An 18,619-nucleotide genomic window follows, 5' to 3' on the forward strand; every position below is an offset into this window, starting at 1 on the left:
ATCATGAACTCGTGCATATGTAAAAGCTGTTAACTAGACTGGTTTTACATGCTTCTCTGCAGGCAATCTTTAATGTGTAACAGACTTGTTATTATGAGAGGACATAACAATGCATTAGTCGGCTATCACCATTTAAGTATAAATGCTGAAGGTATGAAAAAAAAAGATACCAAAGAACATTCTCTAGCTTTGCATTTATTCTTCCTTTGTGACCTTCTATTTCCAGTCCAGGCCTGTGACAAACTGTTTAGCTTTGTTGTCCCCTCTTTAATGTCACTTGATACATTACCTTTCACTTTGACTGCCTGTGACTGAAGTAAACAGAGGACTTATATTACTGTATGTTTGAGCAGAGGAAGTGATGAGTAGCAAAGGGGAAACAAGTAGAAGATATTAGATACACAAATCAATGGCAATTACAAGTAGTACTGAAGGCTCTCTGAGAGGGCCAGTGTTACTCTGATCATTTGGATCTTAATTTACTTTTCATGTCATCAGTGTTTATCAAACAGAAAGAGTTAGCTGGAATTGCTATCAATAACATTTCCTATTTATGTTGCTATGAAAATATAAATAATGCAAATTAAAATTCACTAGAGTAAAGGTCAGTATCTTAAGAAGCTGAAACTGCCTACAGTTTGTCATCTGTTGAAGAGACGTATGGAAATGCAGTAGTTAACAGTTTAATTATGCTGTATGGTTTTCTGCTAATAAATGATTGCTTGCCTTCAAGTCTGAGACTAGTTTTAGCGGTCCACTTTTGAAAATTCATCCCACAGAGCTGCTTAAAGTATTGACTTTAGCTTTTAAAACATTTTGCTAAATTGCCTTTTTATACTGTGTTTAAAGATGTAAAAATACTATAGATCGTTTAGGTGCCATCAATTATATGATTATGGTGAAATGTATATTTTTTTCTGTAAAAAGTTTAATGTAATTGTTTCCACCCATTTATCCTCTTTGTTTAAATTTTCCCCAAGATACTATTGTTACATTATTACTTGTAGTCATTATTGTTCTCTGAGGGAAGTAAAACAAAAGCACCAAGCTGCCAGCAATGTATGAGCTTGTCAAAATGGCAACATGCTTTACATTACCCAAGTGATGTGCATTTAATTGGCTGCAAACATATCCTACCCTCTGTATGAAAGTAGCGACAGCTTGTGAGCCTCTGTATCAACAAGCTGAATCATGACCACAGTCCAGTCACTTGCACAAAGCATGTTTCTTCTTTATTGAACACAAAAGGCTTTGTGCTTTCTTGTTAACAACTAAAACGAGCATGAATCTGCTAACATAAACTTTTTAACTCAAGAAATATTCGGTGTATGTTTTAATAGTGTAGGATTATGCATAGAGTTTGTTAAAATCTATTGCTTTTCCTCAGGAAAGATCTTGAGGTAATTTCAAGATGAGAGGGGTTACATATTTATAGTTACCTAACCCAGGACTGACTCAATGAAAAGAGAATATTGATCACAGCTTTTAAAAGCAGCTATAGATTTTAGCTGAGACATTTCTAAAACGCTTGATTTGTGAAGAATTAGCAAGGCACATCCCAAAAAAGTGTCATTGGCAATGCATGCTAATCATCTGGCTACTGGAAGGGCTTGTTAGAGATCGCGGTCTGCGGACTGGCATATACGTGTCATTGGTAACATGAGGGGAGCAAGAATAATTTTTTAATTATTTAATATAATGTTGAATAAAATTGAAATCATTACCTATTACCTCTTTCTACAAAGACAGATGGATTCTAATAGAACTCATTTTGAAAATTCAAGTGATCAGTGCAAAATTAAGTTTGATAGGGGGTAACAAAATAGCAATAAGCTGGAAAAGAGAATATTTAAAAACTGTAGAAAATTATTAAGAGCAAGCTGACGTAGGAGAAAAATGCCTTTCAAATCTAGGCAATTAACCTAGAGACTATAGGTGGATTGCACATGTTGGAGGGATATGTGGCTTCTATACCACTTAGGCACATACTTGGTCTGGACACACGTAAACGTGAAGAAAAACATTTTTGTTGACTAAATAAAGTTTTCTAATTAAGAAGTGTTGCCACATAGCATGGAGTTGACTGAAGTTCTCCAAGAAATCAAAATAAGTCACTCCAACTCCACAGCATGTGACTGTATATCAAACTGTCCATTACTTCCAGAGTTTCTCAAAACTTCAGTGAAAATATGGATGTATGTGATAAGAAAAAATGTCACGAAGATTAGGTTAAGATATAGTTTTTAAGTAACTTATTTAGTTTTGTGAAATCTGAAGCATAAATAATTGCAAGGAAAGAATAAATAAATAAATGAAATAATAATATAACTGAAAAAGTAAAGATACTCACATGGTATTTATCAGTCTAAAAGAAATAACAGGAGGTTATATTTTTAAAGTGCTGCTTAATGGAAAACTTAAACATAGTGTGTCAAGTGTGTAGCTCAGCAATGTGCTAGTCATCAGAGATGGAATTCAGTTGCCTAAATATAGACATGCAGTGCCATTTCAGGTGAGCTAGGACATCTGTGCAGGTCCCAGGAATGTGTCGCAGTACTGTGTCACAGTAATGTGACACATTTTTTGTACTGTCCCATACTTGCAGCTGAAGGATGGGCTTTGTAAAGTGGCATGAGTGCTTGTGTTTGGACAATTGAATCCACTGTCCCTAAGTACTTCATGAAATATATAAATTGACGTTTTTATTAGCCTGAGTTTTCCTGGTGAGAATGCTTTTAAGGAAATGATGCATGAAATCATGAAAATATGGATGAAGACATACTATGAGTCCAAGCAAGCTTGACTTCTAGAGTCTGTTGACTTCAGTAGAAGTTGGATTGGGTCGCAAAATGCATAAAAGCAGCAACCATAGCCAATGATTGGAAAGTTCCTAATGTAGTGTCTTAAGTAAGATGGACTTTCAGAGCTACGGGCCTCTGAGCAGAAGCTCTGTTCTGAGAAAACTGAAAAACAGCTTAATTAAGCAGAGTGTAGCATAGCACTTGTGTAGCCTGATAAGGTCAGACAGTGATAGGTTATGTAATAGAACATCACATCTCTGTAAATTTTTAGACTTGGAAAAGTGAATAAAAAGGCTGAAAAGGATGACCTGATTAACTTAATTGAGTTGAATATCCCTACATTCTTGGAAAAACTAATTCTTAAAGACTGTTGGGTGAAGTAATCACAACAGACTAGCAAAGTATTAGCCATGCAGTACCTAGGGCTGCAAAGCTGTGAAAAATATATCTACAGCTGTGCCCTTGCTCTCTCCCAATGGAATTCCAGGGAAGATTAGACTCTGAGATAGGTAATCACTGAGTCTTGGAGCATAAAAGGTTGAAATCACGAATTTGCCTCTTCCTTTCCTACTCATCCATTTGAAAACCTTTTTACTTGTCACTCTAAAACAATGTTATTTTAAGAACCACTTGCCCTCTCTTTCCTCCTCCACACTGTGGGCAGTCATGCTACTTCTGAAGAAGTGTTTTATAAGCTACTTCATGTTTTTTTTGTTATTTGATAGGATTTTTTGTAAGTTGAAAAAAATTACCTATTGAAAACATGGGTGGCAAATTTTTCTTGTGCTCTAGTGCTGATCTGCATTTACAAGAAAATAATCAAAATCAATAAGGCTCGTAGTCAGTAAGGACTACAAAAAGGCTTCAGTAAGTAATATATTGGTATGTAATCAGCACAAGTACCTAGTAAATAAAGCAGAGGTAAAGTGACTATTTACTATGTCTCCTCTGAGTTTATAGACATCATGTCCTTGATCTATCATGACATTGATAAATGTCTTCAAAGTATTGTTTTTTATCAACAACTTGTGCTGATTCTGGAACAGCACTAAGTGTTTAGTCACTTTTCAACCAAGAGAAACATATTCATAATTCTTGAAGAAAAAGCCCTGACAGCTTACTGAGGTTCCTTTATGGGGGGGATGTAGCCTCTAGCACTTCTTAATCACTGCTGTGGCATCATAAAGAAAATGAGGCAGCTGACAGGAAATAAATTCATACCCTGGAGTTTTGGATTGGAATTTGGAAATGAGAGTGGGAAGTGTTTGCTAATGGGTAGAATTCCTGGATAGATACAGATGGCAACCATGGAGCAAACTTCAGTGACAAAGTCATTATCTAACTGCTTGGGTTTTGTTATTACTTTATTTTGCTTTCTCTCTTATGGAAACATAATGAGTTTTTGTCAGAAACTGTGTTGACAGTATGTCTTATAGAAGAATTTATTTTGAGTACTGGCATAAACATTTCCAAATAACTAAACCATAGAAAACTTAATGTTAATTACTGAGCTAACAAAAGATATGAAGGTGTTATCAAGGCAAAGAAAAATAATTACAAAGGGTCACACATTAGAAATATTAAAATCATTCAGATTGAAAAATGAGAGGGAATTTGGAAAGCCTCACGAATAACCAAAATTAAGATTAAATGTATATACAGTGTATGGATGGACAAAAAAAAACCAAAACACCTTGCCAATAATGAGATATTATTTTTACATTACGTAAGATTTTGATGCCGTGTTGATTTCTGAATATCTTTAATTACCTTATTTTTCTCTCCATTGTTTGTGTTTCAGATGATCATTCTCGAGTGAGATTGCAGCCCATTGAAGGAGAAACAAACTCTGACTACATCAATGGAAATTATATTGATGTGCGTATACTGATATAGTCAGCAAACATAACACTGCATTCTAAGAGGCAGCTTTTACTATTCTCACATTGTTCATAATTTAGCAGCTAATATCAGCTGCTAAATGTTGTTGGAAGGTACTATCTTGGGAAGCTAGGTATACACTAAAGGAAAAAAGTAGTTTGGGTGGTTTTGTCAATAGGCAAATGAAAGGTGTTATTTCCTCAAACTGTCAATAGGCTGAAATTTTGCTAGCAATGCTGTATGGCTACTTTGCCTGCTCGTGCTTATCTGGGCTAACAAAATGTTATTTTCACTTTTGTCAACAGCTTGGCATCATTCCACATTTAAAAAAAAGCTGTTTGCATATTAATGTGACAAAACTCTGTAATGCCTAATGCAGGGATTTGCAATCTCTTGTCATCTCTGCACTTTTAAGTTGCCTTCAAAGTATATTCTGCAGCTGTTAACCAGTACTTCCAATGCAAGCAAGACATTTCATTAAATATGTAGGCTGTTTAATTATTGACGGTGGCTTCTTTGTTCATTCTGCATAATGTTAACTTAATGTTTTACATTATAATAAATTCTTTAAGAGACAAGGTGTTTTGGATTGAAAGAATGAACTCAAAGGTAGAATTGAAAATCGTTACAAAGTCAATACTGCCTAAAGTCATGAATCTACGGATAGCAAAGATAATTATTTTATTATTTGCATGGAGTGTTAGGTGTTTGGCTAAGTAAAACAAGTGTCACTTTATAAGAAACAGCATCTGCTCAAGATCTCTTGTTACTTCTGAGAAAACGGTGTCACAGTTTGCAGTTCAAAGTTAGCAACCAATGTAAAACAGGAAGGTAAGTGATGTTTTTCTCAGAATACGGAGGAGCTAGAGCTGTACAAGAAAATTAGGTTTCTTCAGCTTAAACAATCTGAAGTCTGAAGTTGTAACAGTCTGAGGATAACTCCTATTGATGTTTGTTATATGTTCGATAACTATTAAGTGAAGCTTAGACTTCTGCTCAGTCCCTTGCCATTTGAATTCGTAGCACATTCACCAAGAGCTAAAGGTACATCTGGAAATTCATTCAGACAACTCACTAAACTCTGGGGGAGTAATCTCTGAAGGGAATCCCTCTGAAGAGGGTCATAGAGAAAAAGTGAAAGTTCACACCAAGGAGTTAGATTTGAATGCACTTTCAAACTTCTTCCAACATTCAGGATTGATATTGTTTAAGGCTAGTAGTATGTTCTTAAGTTTAAAATGCTAAAAGATGCGAAGAATTTGCACGATACAGTTTTATTGGAAATACTGGTACTAAAGCAGTATAGCAACCTTTTATTGCTTATAGACATACAAGAGGAATGGAGAGAATCAAGGAATCACAGAATCATAGAATGGTTTGGGTTGGAAGGGACATTCAAGATATCTATTCCAACCCACCTGCTATAGGCCGGGAAACCTCCCTGTAGACCAAGTTGCTCACAGCCCCATCCAGCCTGGCCTTGAGTATTTCCAGGGAGGGGGCATCCACAGCCTCACTGAGCAACCTGTTCCAGTGTTTCACCACCCTCACAATAAAGTATTTATTCTTGATATCTAGTCTAAATCTATCCTCTTCCAGTTTAAAGCCATTTCCCTTCATCCTATCGCTACATACCGTTATAAAATATGGTCCTAAATGAAATAATGAGTGAGAACAAAAACAGTATTTCCCGCATTCTCAGCAAGTGGTTTCACTGCAAATATTGGAGGCTTGCAGACATATTCTAAAGACAACTTGACCATAAAACACAGCATTTTTGTTTATAGTCTTGCTAGTCAGGTTTCTTTTGGAAGTGTTTGTTTTTCTGCTACAGAAGCAGCTGCTGTTTTTCATTTGCACAGAGTTATTGTTGCTTTGTTGTCAGAATAAACATCTCAATGAGAGAATTTCACAAAGATTATGAAGTTTTCATGGAAAAAAGAGAAGGAGGCAATATTTATTCTGTATTTTTTCCTGTGCTGTATTTCTGAAGCATTTAATCCCAGCCACTAGGGATACTAGGTAGCGCACCACAGGAAAAAGAAAGAAAATTCTAGTTGATAGGTACCTGAACAGTTCTCAGTTTACAGAACTCCAGATTTTGGTTCAATGGCATGTAACTGATTATGTAATTCATGTTGTGTTTTCTGTAACATTCAAGGTATTTTCAGTCGTTTTGAGTCTTTTCCAGCCTTCCATCACTACTGTCCTTCTTGCTCATTTACAAAAAGATTGCAGTGACATGCAAGTTTCAGCTTTAATTTCCTCCTTTTGAAGACTGACAGTGGAATCTAACCATTACTGAAAGATTAAAACTGGCATCACTGAGTTTATCAACATACTTGTGCATGATCTAAACATTTGTGACACTCTCATAACATCAGAAATTCAAACACAATAAAAATGGCATTGTTCTCTATTGGCAACCTATTCAGTGTGCAGGAATCCATAGTGTATTAGCCTTTATTGCACAGCCAGCTTAAGTTGCCCTTCTTATCAGAGAAACATTGAATTCCTTTATGTTTTTCTTACTTAGAGGTGAAGAAGTGTTTTCATACTAAGCCATTTAGTCACAGAATTTACCCTCCTTTTTCATGTTCATAAATATATCACAAATAAATCACAGAGGGCTAAGTGAATGTTCCCCTAACCTTCCTGGGGCTGAATGCAAATTGAGCATTCTTTAGCTGCTAAAAAAAGGGATAGGCTTTGCACTAAATAGCAATAGCTTGAAGGTATGTCTCAGCCTCCATGAGCATCTCACACCATTAGCTGCAAGTGCTAGGAAAGATTTCACGCTGTTCATTTTCAGCAGATCCAACAAGGGACTCAGAGAATATTCTACTTCTGTCCCCTAATGTGCAAGGCTGCAACATTAGTATCTTGCAGAAAACACATTTGCTTCTTGTTCTCTCTCTCCCTTGCTCTTCCCCTACTGGAAAGAACTTTTGCATCTAACACATTACCTTATGATTATTACCTTATTACCTTATGATTTTTAGTGAAAATTATTCTAAATAAAGTTTTACTTAAAGCAATGTTGACAAGGTACACACTGGTTATAATTTATTTTTCCAATTTCTTTTAGGGTTATCATAGGCCGAATCACTACATTGCTACACAAGGTAAGCATTATTACTCTCTGATCTTTGTTATATGAAGCTAAGAGGTCAATATTCAAGACAAAGTAGGTTCAATCACTTAAGTAAAAGCAAGCAAACTGAATTGTCATCCATTTTCCACACATATCAAGTAAGCAATCCTTTACCTTCGTGATCAAATAGGTTTGGGGCTAGAAAAGCAAAATACAACCTTTTAGCAGAAGTTACTGATGTTTAGCACGTTATTGTTCGTGAAAAAGGAAATAAGTCATGGCAGAAACTCAGTAAACTTACCAGAAGGACAATAGTTACAGGAAAACTGTCAATACTAGAACTATAATTTCTAGTATTGTTTGATGATATCTAGGCTCCAGGTCTTAAAATAAAATTCTTTAATTAGAAAGTTTTAGTGGAGTACCCAAAGACATTACTCTGACAGGGGATACTTCAAAGGGATCTAGAGAGAAAAATTTACAGGACATCTTTTAAAAATCTGCTTGTGATTAAAGGCCTCTTCCTTTGTCAACAAACGAGGGAGTTTTCAACTTGTACTTGTCTTCAAATAAATAATTTGCCTGTTCTGGTGTAGTTCTTACATGTTTTTAAGTCAAGTTCAGAGCTGGATTGGGTGAGAAAGTCTTCTGCTTAATTATACTATCAAACCATATGCCAGTCTCTTGTCTGTTCTTAGATACCATATGTGTGAAAATTTGTTCCTCCACTGCTCAGAAGGAATCTCTGCAGTAAACTTTCTGTAGCAAACTTTCCTTTATTTCCTCTATTTTCCAATAGACCTGAAGAAGCTGAGCTACATTCATATATGTTATTTCAAAATGTTCTTAGTCTTATAAGAGTACTATCTAGAATACTGAGAATAATAAACTTAGGATAATCTTGTTGGATTTAAAGGTGATATACACTTTTTAATGATGTTTTATGGAGGCAGAGAAAAAGTTGGCTATTCCAAATAAGAGCTCTTACTGTGAATGCGTTTGCCTCCTAAGTAACCTAGTGTCTGCAGCCTCCAGTCCCCCCTATTGGTGGGAAACTATTTAACTCTGCAGTTCTGTACTTAAGCCCTGAATAGTCTCAGATCACTGTTGGGGCAGGATGCAAAACCACCTCACCACAGTCTTACAGTTTTAGACCAGAATTAAAATTTGAGGTCTTAGAACTTGAACCATTCAAATGTGCTGCTTCTTTCAGTTCTATTATCCAATCAGCACATCATTCATTCCACAGTCTGTTTTCATATGAATATGAGAAAATACTGGGACAGAAACAGAGCATGTGATTAATTTCCTCTGGGCCTTTACAGCTTTTTCTTTCAAAGAAGAAATGAATCAATCCATTTAACCTTTACCTGATGGTATTGTTTTTTCACCTGAATCCTGAAATGAAAAGATATATATTTGGCATTTTACTTGCAGTTTGTTTTTATCAGGATGTTCCCCAGATCTTTCTGACAGCTTTCTGGTAGACAAGTAACATTCCTATCTGAAGCAAGTTTAATGATTTTAATGTAGCTTTATCACTCATCACAGTACTTTAATAGCAAACAGATCTTGAGACTTTTGTACTTCAGCTTTTAAAGCCAAGCACTGTATGCAGTATTGTACTAGAAGTTTATGTACTAGGTCCAGCAGCAACAGATTCCTAGCCATATTTATTTTCTGTGATATTGTCAAGGAGAAGTACCCAGTAAAAGTGAATAAGAATAGTAGAAACAAGTTTTCTTCCCAAAAGATGTAAAGGATATGTAAGTATTTCAGCTGTCATTCTTTCATGCAGTGCCATCATTTTTTATTGTGTAGATCCAGATGAGAGCATGTAAGGATATCTAACCACTCCCACAATGCAATGAGTGAGAAACTGACTGACTCTCTTGAGATCATAAAATCTATTTTCAAATGGGCATACAATTTAAAGCAAATTCAACAGTTATGTCAATGAGTTTTCTGAGTGATTGCCTCTTCAATGTCTTATTTTTTAAGGCCAGCTAGGAAGCGGATTTGTAGCTCCATTTAGGGGAAATGAAGAACACTGATCGAAAAAAGGTTTATGTTCTCTGAGTGGCTCTGATGAAGAATCATGAGAAAGTTTTTTTCCCTTTCTCTGTCTCAGCTTTCCAACCTGCAGAATACTGTTAAAAAGACTCATCTGTTTTATAAGGCTTGCTGCAGTGTTGTGACAGATGCAGCTGAGTCAAGGCTACTTATTCTCCATCATTCTACTTTCCTGACAAAGCCTTTGCACAACAGTCTTTGCCTTTTGGAAAAGTGATAAGGTAACTAGGGATGAGGGACAAGGCTGAACTCTTCTCAGCAGTGTGTGGTGATAGGACGAGAGGAAGTGGCCACAAACTGAAGCATAGGAAGTTCTGCACAAATGTGCGTGGGAACTTCTTCCCAGTGCAGTGACGGAGCAGTGGCACAGCTGCACAGAGAGGTGGTGGAGTCTCCTTCTCTGGAGACACTCCAGACCCGCCTGGACGCCTACCTGTGCAACCTGGGCTAGGGAGCTGCTTTGGCAGGGGTTGGACTCCATGATCTCTGGAGGTCCCTTCCAACCCCTGCAGTTCTGTGATTCCATGATAATCTCTACAACTCCTTTAGAGGTCTATATTAACTAGGAAAGGAGAAGCATTTGTTTCACATTCCCAATAGTGGATACCTCTTTATGGATTCCATAGTAGTAAGCCTGTCAGGAACCATGGCTTGCAGATAGAGCCAAAGATGTTCATGCTGTTTCAGAACACATTTTCATGTAGATATGTATAAACACATCAATTAAGCTGCATGTTTAATTCCCTTGATGTCTACTTTACATCAGACTTTAAATAACTTCTCACATTCTCCCTTTTCTCTCGTTTCCACATCTTTCACAGGTGCACAAACCTATTGTTCTTTGATGGAAAATATCATTACATGAGTCAGTTTGAAATCTCTGTGGAGTCAGAATGATTGATATTTAATTTTCCTATGTTCTTCTTAAGCAGCATTCAACATACCAAGTGTTAATGAGTAAATATAAGTGTTTGAAGTAAAAAAGTAGCAAATGTAATCAGTTTGAAATATACTACCAATCTGCTTTCAATGGAGCTGAGAGTTGCATAATCACCTGTTTATTAAAGCGTTACTGTTTTCCATACTAACCAGGGTTTGACACACAGACTAGTATCTTCCATCTTGGTATTCATAGCCTACTGCTGCTAATTTTAATAAGGTAGATAAACATAATTTAAAACACCTAATTAATAATCAAATAAAGGGTTTGCTTATGTTGTAATACATCCAAAATGTGCAATTTGAATTGGAAAATTGTCATCATTTTTCCTTTGCATGGTAGGTATAATGTGACTGATAGACTGAAATTACAGCTAGTAAAGACTGTTGGTGATCTTCTGTAATTGGCATCAACAGATGGATTCCACACCTGAGACAGTGAGATTAAAGGGAATTCTTTGGCACAAGCCAGAATACTGGGTCATGCAGAACCAGCAAGTCTATGCAATGTAAAATTCTCTGCTTTGTTTTATATATCCCTTGTTTCTGTGAATATAATTCTTTAAAATTCTTTCATAGCAGACTGTTGAGGTCTTTTATGAGCTGTTCAGTTTACTAGTAGCTACTTGTTGTTCTTTTTTTCTCCAGAAGTTAGGTAATCAATGAATTTTAACCAGGTCCTTTTGCCAGTGCAGTAGTTTAAAATCTGTACTTCACACAGAATGCTGAATTTTCTTATTATCACATGAATGTTGTTGATCTTGTATGTCTTACCAAGCAGGACAAAATCATATTTTTTATAGTATTTACATCTTATCTTTTCTTTGAAGTTCACATTGTCAATTGAACTGTGACTTAACTTCTTCTAACAAGTTTCTGTCAGTGGTTTAGCAAAGCTTCCTCCACCATTGCACCAACAACTGTAAATAGTGAGTGACAAATGAATATTAACTTTGTGCTACAGCATCATTAATTGTCATTTCTGCCAGGACTGGTTTGCAAGCAGATCAGTCATGCGTGAAAAAGCAGATACCCACATGCAAGCTACTCTTCTTTATATATGAAGTACATTTCATCTCATTTTTCGATGAGGTACTTGGCTCTGGAGTGAAAGCATTCCACACCAAAGCAGGGTTTAACAGGTTGAAGGGTAGCCCAGCAGAGAGCAGCTGCTGGGAGCCATTGACCTCTGCATGGCAGCAGCTTTCTGATGTGATGGGGTTGAAGCCAAGAATCTGCCTGTGGGGAGCACAGCAAACAGGACACACAAACAGACCATGATGTGTCAGAAAGGGATAGCGTGGCAGTTTGTGCAGGACAGGCAAGCAGGGACAGCAAGAAGGGCCCTTCCACCTGGGAGACTGACTCCTCTACAAGCTGCCTCCCAGTCAAAAAATCTAGCCATGGTCTTTACTAGGCAGAAAGCTCTGGCAAGAAAGAATATGGTGATTAAGACGGAGTGCCCACCTGAAAATGTAGTGGTTCAAGTCCCTGGATGCAGCAAGTGCCCGAGCTTGTTGCTGCCAGTGAAAGGCAGGAGGGATTCCATCTGTGTGAGGTGTGAACAGGTGGATGATCTGCTCAGTATAGTGGCAGAGCTTAAGGAGCTGGAGAGATGAAGGAGTATCAGAGAATGTCAGCAGGAGATAGACTGATGGAGTAAGTCTCTGTTGAACTTGCAAGAAAGGCACAGGGGTGACATCCCCCTCCCTTGCTATCATTGAGCAGGTGGAAGTTATTTAAGAGGAGTGAAAATAGGTCCCAGCTCGGTGTCATAAGCAACCTCCCATCACAACCTGTCTTAGTTCCCCAGGTGCCCTTGCGTGATAGGTTGGAGGTTCTAGAACTTGAGGGAGTGGTGAGCGAGGATGTGATGGGAGGTCTACTGATGAGGTTGTCTAGGGTGAGGCAGTCAACTCTGCACCTCAAGACTGCCTCCATCAAGAAGGACAGAAGGGTGATTGTTGTAGGCAACTTTCTTCTGAGAGGAAAGGAGGACCCTATATGTTGGCCTGACCCTACCCACAGTAAAGTGTGTTGCTTCCCTGGAGCCTGGATCAGGGATATTTCTAGGAAACTTTCAAGTCTCATTCACCTCTCTCATTATTATCCTTTATTGATAGTTCAGTTGCTCCAGGGGAGATTCAGGTTGGATATTAGAAAATACTTCTCCAAAAGAGCAGTGAGGTGCTGGAACGGACTGCCCAGGGAGGTGGTGGGGTCACTGACCCTGAAGGTGTTCAAGAAACATTTAGATATTGTATTTAGGGACATGTTGTAGTGGGATCTATCAGTGTTAGGTGGATGGTTGAACTGGATGATCATGGAGGTCTTTTCCAACCTTGGTGATTCTATGACTCTGTGCCTTTAGAATGCTCATCATGGGTCAGATTCTGAGTCTCTAAGCTTACTGCAACACGCACAGGAACCTGTTTTAAGATGTTTTGTTCAGGTGCTTTAAAGAATGTTAACAGCTGTAAAAAGTTACTTTTGAAAACAAAGCAGCTTTAGATTGAATAGCCCAATGAAGCTTTTCAGTCTCTTATTTTTCTGTAATTAATTGTGAAGCAGATGCTAAACCTTGTGTATTACTGGTTATGGAGACAAACCAACTCAAGTTTCAGTCAGGAGGAGTTCTTTAAGTAGGAGTTATAAACTTCTGAAAATAAATATTTACAATGGAAGTGTTTATACAGTCTTCACTACAGCAGTACAAACTTGCCACTATAATAACCCCTTTCATTTTCCTTCTCTTTTCTGCAAAATGTGCCTTTCTTCCACACAGTGCTATATGTGTTGTGTGAACATTTTAATAAGGATTTTCAGAAACAAAATACATTTTGTTTCAAACTAAAAGTTCCTTTTTCAGGCATCTAAAGGAGAAATATTGCTTTGAATAATAATACTCTGAACTTCTTTGGCACATTTTTTTGTTTCTATATCCTAGAAAGTTGTCAGAACTACAGCAGTGTGGAAGCTCCACACTTATCTTTACAAATAAACTTCTGCTGCCATGGTTTTAGCCTCCAGATGAAAATTAACATTTGAAATTGCTTCAGAGAATTGAAAAACAACTGAGAAAGATAACTCTACACAATTTTTCAGCTTTCTACATGCTGTCATTTTGCACGGTGTAGGACAGTCCTCATAGACGTATGTAAGAAATGAATGAATTCCATGTAACTTTATTCATCTTAAAATTTCAACTGTGTTTGATGGTGTTCTTTACTTCCTAATCATCAAAATGTTAAAGGGATGATTAAAGCCATCTATCTTAAGTGAAGGAGATAAACCCATTCTTGCACAATGCATTGAATAGGCAAAGCTTTCTAAGACATGTCCTTCACCTATTTTGCAATAGTGCTAACAAATGGCAAGGGCGTTACTTTTCTTTCACAGTGCATACAAAAATAATACACCCTTTATATATGAAAGTGATAAGCACAGTTTGTATTGTGATACCTAGTGGAAGATGTAGAGGGCTTCTATCAGGGAGTGTAGTATAAGTGGCAAGAGGCAATGGTTTTAAAATAGAAGAAGGTCTATTTAGATGTAAGGAATAAATTCTTCATGTATAAGGTAGTGAGGCACTGCAACAGGCTGTCCAGAGAAGCAGTATGTGCCCCATCTCTGCGTGTGTTCAAGGCCATACTGGATGGGGCTCTGGGCAACTTGATCTGGTGGGAGGTGCTCCTGCACATGGCAGGGGAGGGTCTGGCTAGGTGTTCTTAAGTTAACTTCCAACCCTAAGTTGTTCCTAACATTCTTCAGTTGTATGATTCTCACAATATGTAGTAAAACCTGGTAAATATCAAAGTCAGCACTTTCTAACAGTTGCCACATTTCAGTAGCTGAGAATAGCTGAGTTTCTCCCTCCCTGTTTATTATTTATTATTTATTTATTATTTAATGATAACTCTGTTAGAGTTGTTCTTTCAATATTTTCATGACTCCCATATTTTTCTGTCTTTGTCTTAATCAGGTTTTTGATCGTTCCTTCTTTATAGAGAATAAGTTGTCCCAGTTGCTTTCCACACAGGGTGGAGCTCTAAATGCAGAGCCAATGGTTTTCAAACAGATCAAAGGCTGTCTTAGAGTCTTACAGAGTGACACTTCTCCAGACCTTTGTGAGAATACGTATTAGAACATCTCAGAAAAAGTGCTGATGGATCCATTACTAGATTGAATCACTTACATTCTTCATAAGTGTGTGCCTATGTTTTGCATAGAATGGAAATTGTAAATACTTTGTAAATACTTTGAAATTAACAGCAACCTATAAAAATGATACTGAATAATCACTTAACATTTATTTGATCATATAAATTTTCTCTTCCCATATACTCCCTTCTTCTACTTGTTTATTTGCATGCCTTGTGAAGCAATGTTTTGAGAAACTGATGAACTTTTTGTAGTCCATTGTTAGAGCTGGAAATGAAGAAGTTCTTTCCCACCTAAAGATTGAGCAGCTAGAAATTACACATAAAGATCCTCAGAGCATTCATAGATCTGTGTCTCAGAGACAAGATGTTGGCTTGATTTCTGTTTTAAGGTCAGTCCAGAATAGCTACGACAGACTACTGCATATCTGAATTAAGTAGTAAGAGAAATGAAAGACTACAGTAATTAAGTAGATGAGAAGGTGAACCATGTAAGAAAAATAAATATTTCAAGGTTGTATTATAGGAAACAGAAGATTTTGTGAACAGTAACATATTTTTCTTCTTTTTAAAAATACAGTTATTAAATATGTTAAGCGAAGAAGGAAATTACACTAGAGCCGAGCAAACTGTCCTTGTGAACTAAGCACACTTTTTTTGTTTTTTGTTTTTTTGTCTAAGGAAGATTTATACTGCATCAGTCATACAAACATACCTCACCTGTCCATGTTTTCAGGGCACGCAAATTGTGAAAAGCTGATATTTGATTTTAGGGTGTCCATCTCAATAAGTAATCAACCATAAGTTGGACTTGATAGGGAAGGTACCTGGCACTCTTGATGGAGTACTGTTAGTATGCCTGTCAATCACAGAAGAAAGAGCAGAGAAATGCAGTCTATCAGGAAAATCACTAAGTCAAAGCATCTTTTTGCCTCTGAAGTCTATTTTTCAGCCCCTTTTCAGCAGCATGGAGAAAACTTGGCATCAGGTGTGATGTCATTTACAGAAAGAAGAGGATGCAGCAAATTCACAATGTCTTTCAAAAAAAACAAATGTATCCAGAATCAAATAAAGCAGTTCATTTTTTGCTTTACCATATCAAAATCTTTCAGACTTGCCCTGATAGATTTTTCATGTCAGTCAGATTTCATTTTTGCCATAATTGTCCTGAAGTTATAAGGAAAATTAACAAATGCATGTTTATTTGTTAATGACTCTCACACACATCTTAGTTGTCTAGTATCTTTTGGATTCTGAGTATTGCCGTGATTTCTGAGAACTATTAAATACTAGGTTTACTGAGAAAGAAATTAATTTACCATCATTCTCCAGCCTAAAGTAGAAAACTGCATGGTGAGTGAAACATTTTACTCAAGAGATAGTTATAACTATTATATATATATACATAAATGGTTCTGCTAGCATCTTTACTTAAACTTTAATGTAGCCTAAATTATCTTGTTTTTTTTTTTTTTTTTTCATCTGGCAAGGTGTTCATATTAATGCATTTAAACTTTCAGCACAAGTTTAAGGAATACAGCATCTGAATGTCTTACTCACAAGCATGGGCAACATTCCTTCAAAATATTCCCCTGGGGAAAAATAAAAGAAAGAAGTAGCCAGAATGAATTCATATTTTTGAGCTGAAGAATAGTGATGATTTTATTACATCCTGATGCTTATGATTGACTCAACATGAAAATAGAAAGTAGAAATGAAAAAGACTAATTAGGTATTTTGCCCATTCCCTAAGGTACGTTCTACTGAAGGGGATAAAATGATCTTAAAGTTCTCATCTATCATCAAAATTGATTCTGCATTAGAAGCTGAAATGAAGAGCCCCATCCAACAAATCAATTACCTAAGACTTTTAAGTTAGAAAATGTTACAGGCAACATATTTTGTTCTAAAATGATGCTCAAGCTCAGATGGACTTTTTAGAATGCGTGATTTATAGGTATTCCAATTTCCATGCTGTAAATCGGCCTTACTGAGTAAAATACACATATTCAAAACTAAAAGCAGAATGCACAAGTAAGAAATTAAAGCTTTTGTGCTAGAAAGCATTGATTCAGCTAAACTGAAACTTTCTGTTGGACTGCTTTGACGAAGTTCAGGTTCAAACTTTGGACACAAGGCTTCAGGTGTAATGTTCCAGCCAGAGCTTTGGCTACAGATGGGGAGCCAACATCTCACATTTCTATTTGATCTGATTCAGTTTCAACCAGGAGTCCCACGTTGTTTCTTTACATGTTTGGCTGTAATTAAGCGATTAAATGTCTCGAGGGCATAGAGAGTTCGTGTATGAATAAGACCAGCTTCTGCCCTGTAGCCAGTGCGCTCGAATGGAAAGTGCAGCATCAGGGCTCTCCAGTTACAAGTGCAGTTATTTAAAGTGTTGCTCTTTCATAGCAGAAAAAACTGATGCACTTCCTGTAAGCCATTGCCTAGCACTGCTCCCTCAACAGCTGTATAAGTTTAAACTTCAAGACCTTGGCCTTATTCAGGTATCACCCGCAGCCCTCACCAGGGGATCCCTAAGCTCTGGGAATTCTGCATAGTCTGCTCTTATTGCTGTAATGCAAAATTTGAAAAATACTGGATTTATTACAGTCTGGAAAAATGGGAAAAATGTTAATGAGAGGAACAGAGCATTTAACTCACTGATGTGTGGCAAATTGTATGAAAGTTCTCCAATTATACTGTATGAACAGCATTAAAAATAGAGGTAGGTAAGAGAAGAGGAACATTTCCTTTCCTGCCATTGAGATCAGAAAAAGTAGCTTGCCTGAATGTTGTTATGACACAGATGTAGTCAGTAGTACTGTGCACACAGCCTTTATTGCATTTCACTTAGCCTAATCTCAGGCTAACTGGGTAGATCTGGGCAATTTCTGTGGTCAGCAGTTCCTCTCTTCCTAATCTGCAATCTGTGAGTAGTCAAAAGGTGTTAGGGGAACATGCTATTTATTCTTTGGAAATTCATATGACATTTTCATTTTACTTTGTTGATACAGAACAAACTGAGATAGTATTGGAAATTTAGCCATGGAGAAATGTCAATCAATAAGTGTGTAACACTTTATTTGATGGAAAGTTAACTGGTGGCATTAGCTACCAGCATTATAAAAATGTCTTAAATAGCATGTGTCAAGCCTGGTATCAGATTTAAAAATATACTTAAGTGCAGCATTGGCTTGTTTCTGAAGATAGTGGAAATAGTAATATGGATAAGGGACAGTTAAGAATATCCAGAAATAGTGAGGGCGCTGGCACATTTTGACTGCTGCGTGTTACACCAAATCTGTTTGGTTCATACTGCCCCTACCTTGCTTCCTGTTGTCTCTCCAGGCATGTTTTGATTGTGACTGTGAGAGGCAGGAATACCTTGTGTGTATTCATGTGCAGTTAACATGTAAGGTAGATCCCACTACAGTAGAGCTCCAGGTAAGATGGTGCCATAAGACAGACAAAATAAAACAAAGAGCTATGTATTGTTCCTGCCTAGTTAGCTCTGTAACAAAAAATAAAATAAAATGCTGTATGATATTCCAGAGAATAAATACCACACTCCTATAAAACCTTATGTCTACTCACAGAAACACTGCAGAGTAGGATCAGAGGAAATGCCAGAATGAGAAATCCTCCAGCTACAGACAGTGATTGGTTGG

The 18,619-nt window shown here is 37.0% G+C and overlaps 1 protein-coding gene across 8 annotated transcripts in view; it reads left to right on the forward strand.

Moving 5' to 3' along the window:
* The window catches only part of PTPRM (protein tyrosine phosphatase receptor type M), a 449,220-nt gene that overhangs the window by 381,420 nt on the left and 49,181 nt on the right, over positions 1–18,619 (forward strand). For all 8 annotated transcript variants that reach the window (XM_065752038.1, XM_065752030.1, XM_065752031.1 and 5 more), the window contains 2 exons: positions 4,603–4,679; positions 7,771–7,807. In XM_065752038.1, coding sequence (XP_065608110.1) covers positions 4,603–4,679; positions 7,771–7,807 — 114 coding nt within the window. The remainder of the gene's footprint in view (positions 1–4,602; positions 4,680–7,770; positions 7,808–18,619) is intronic.

This window comes from Cyrtonyx montezumae, unplaced genomic scaffold (genome assembly GCF_038088225.1).
Source record: "Cyrtonyx montezumae isolate F1298 unplaced genomic scaffold, pur_monq_1.0 scaffold_8, whole genome shotgun sequence".
Lineage (NCBI taxonomy): Eukaryota > Metazoa > Chordata > Aves > Galliformes > Odontophoridae > Cyrtonyx > Cyrtonyx montezumae.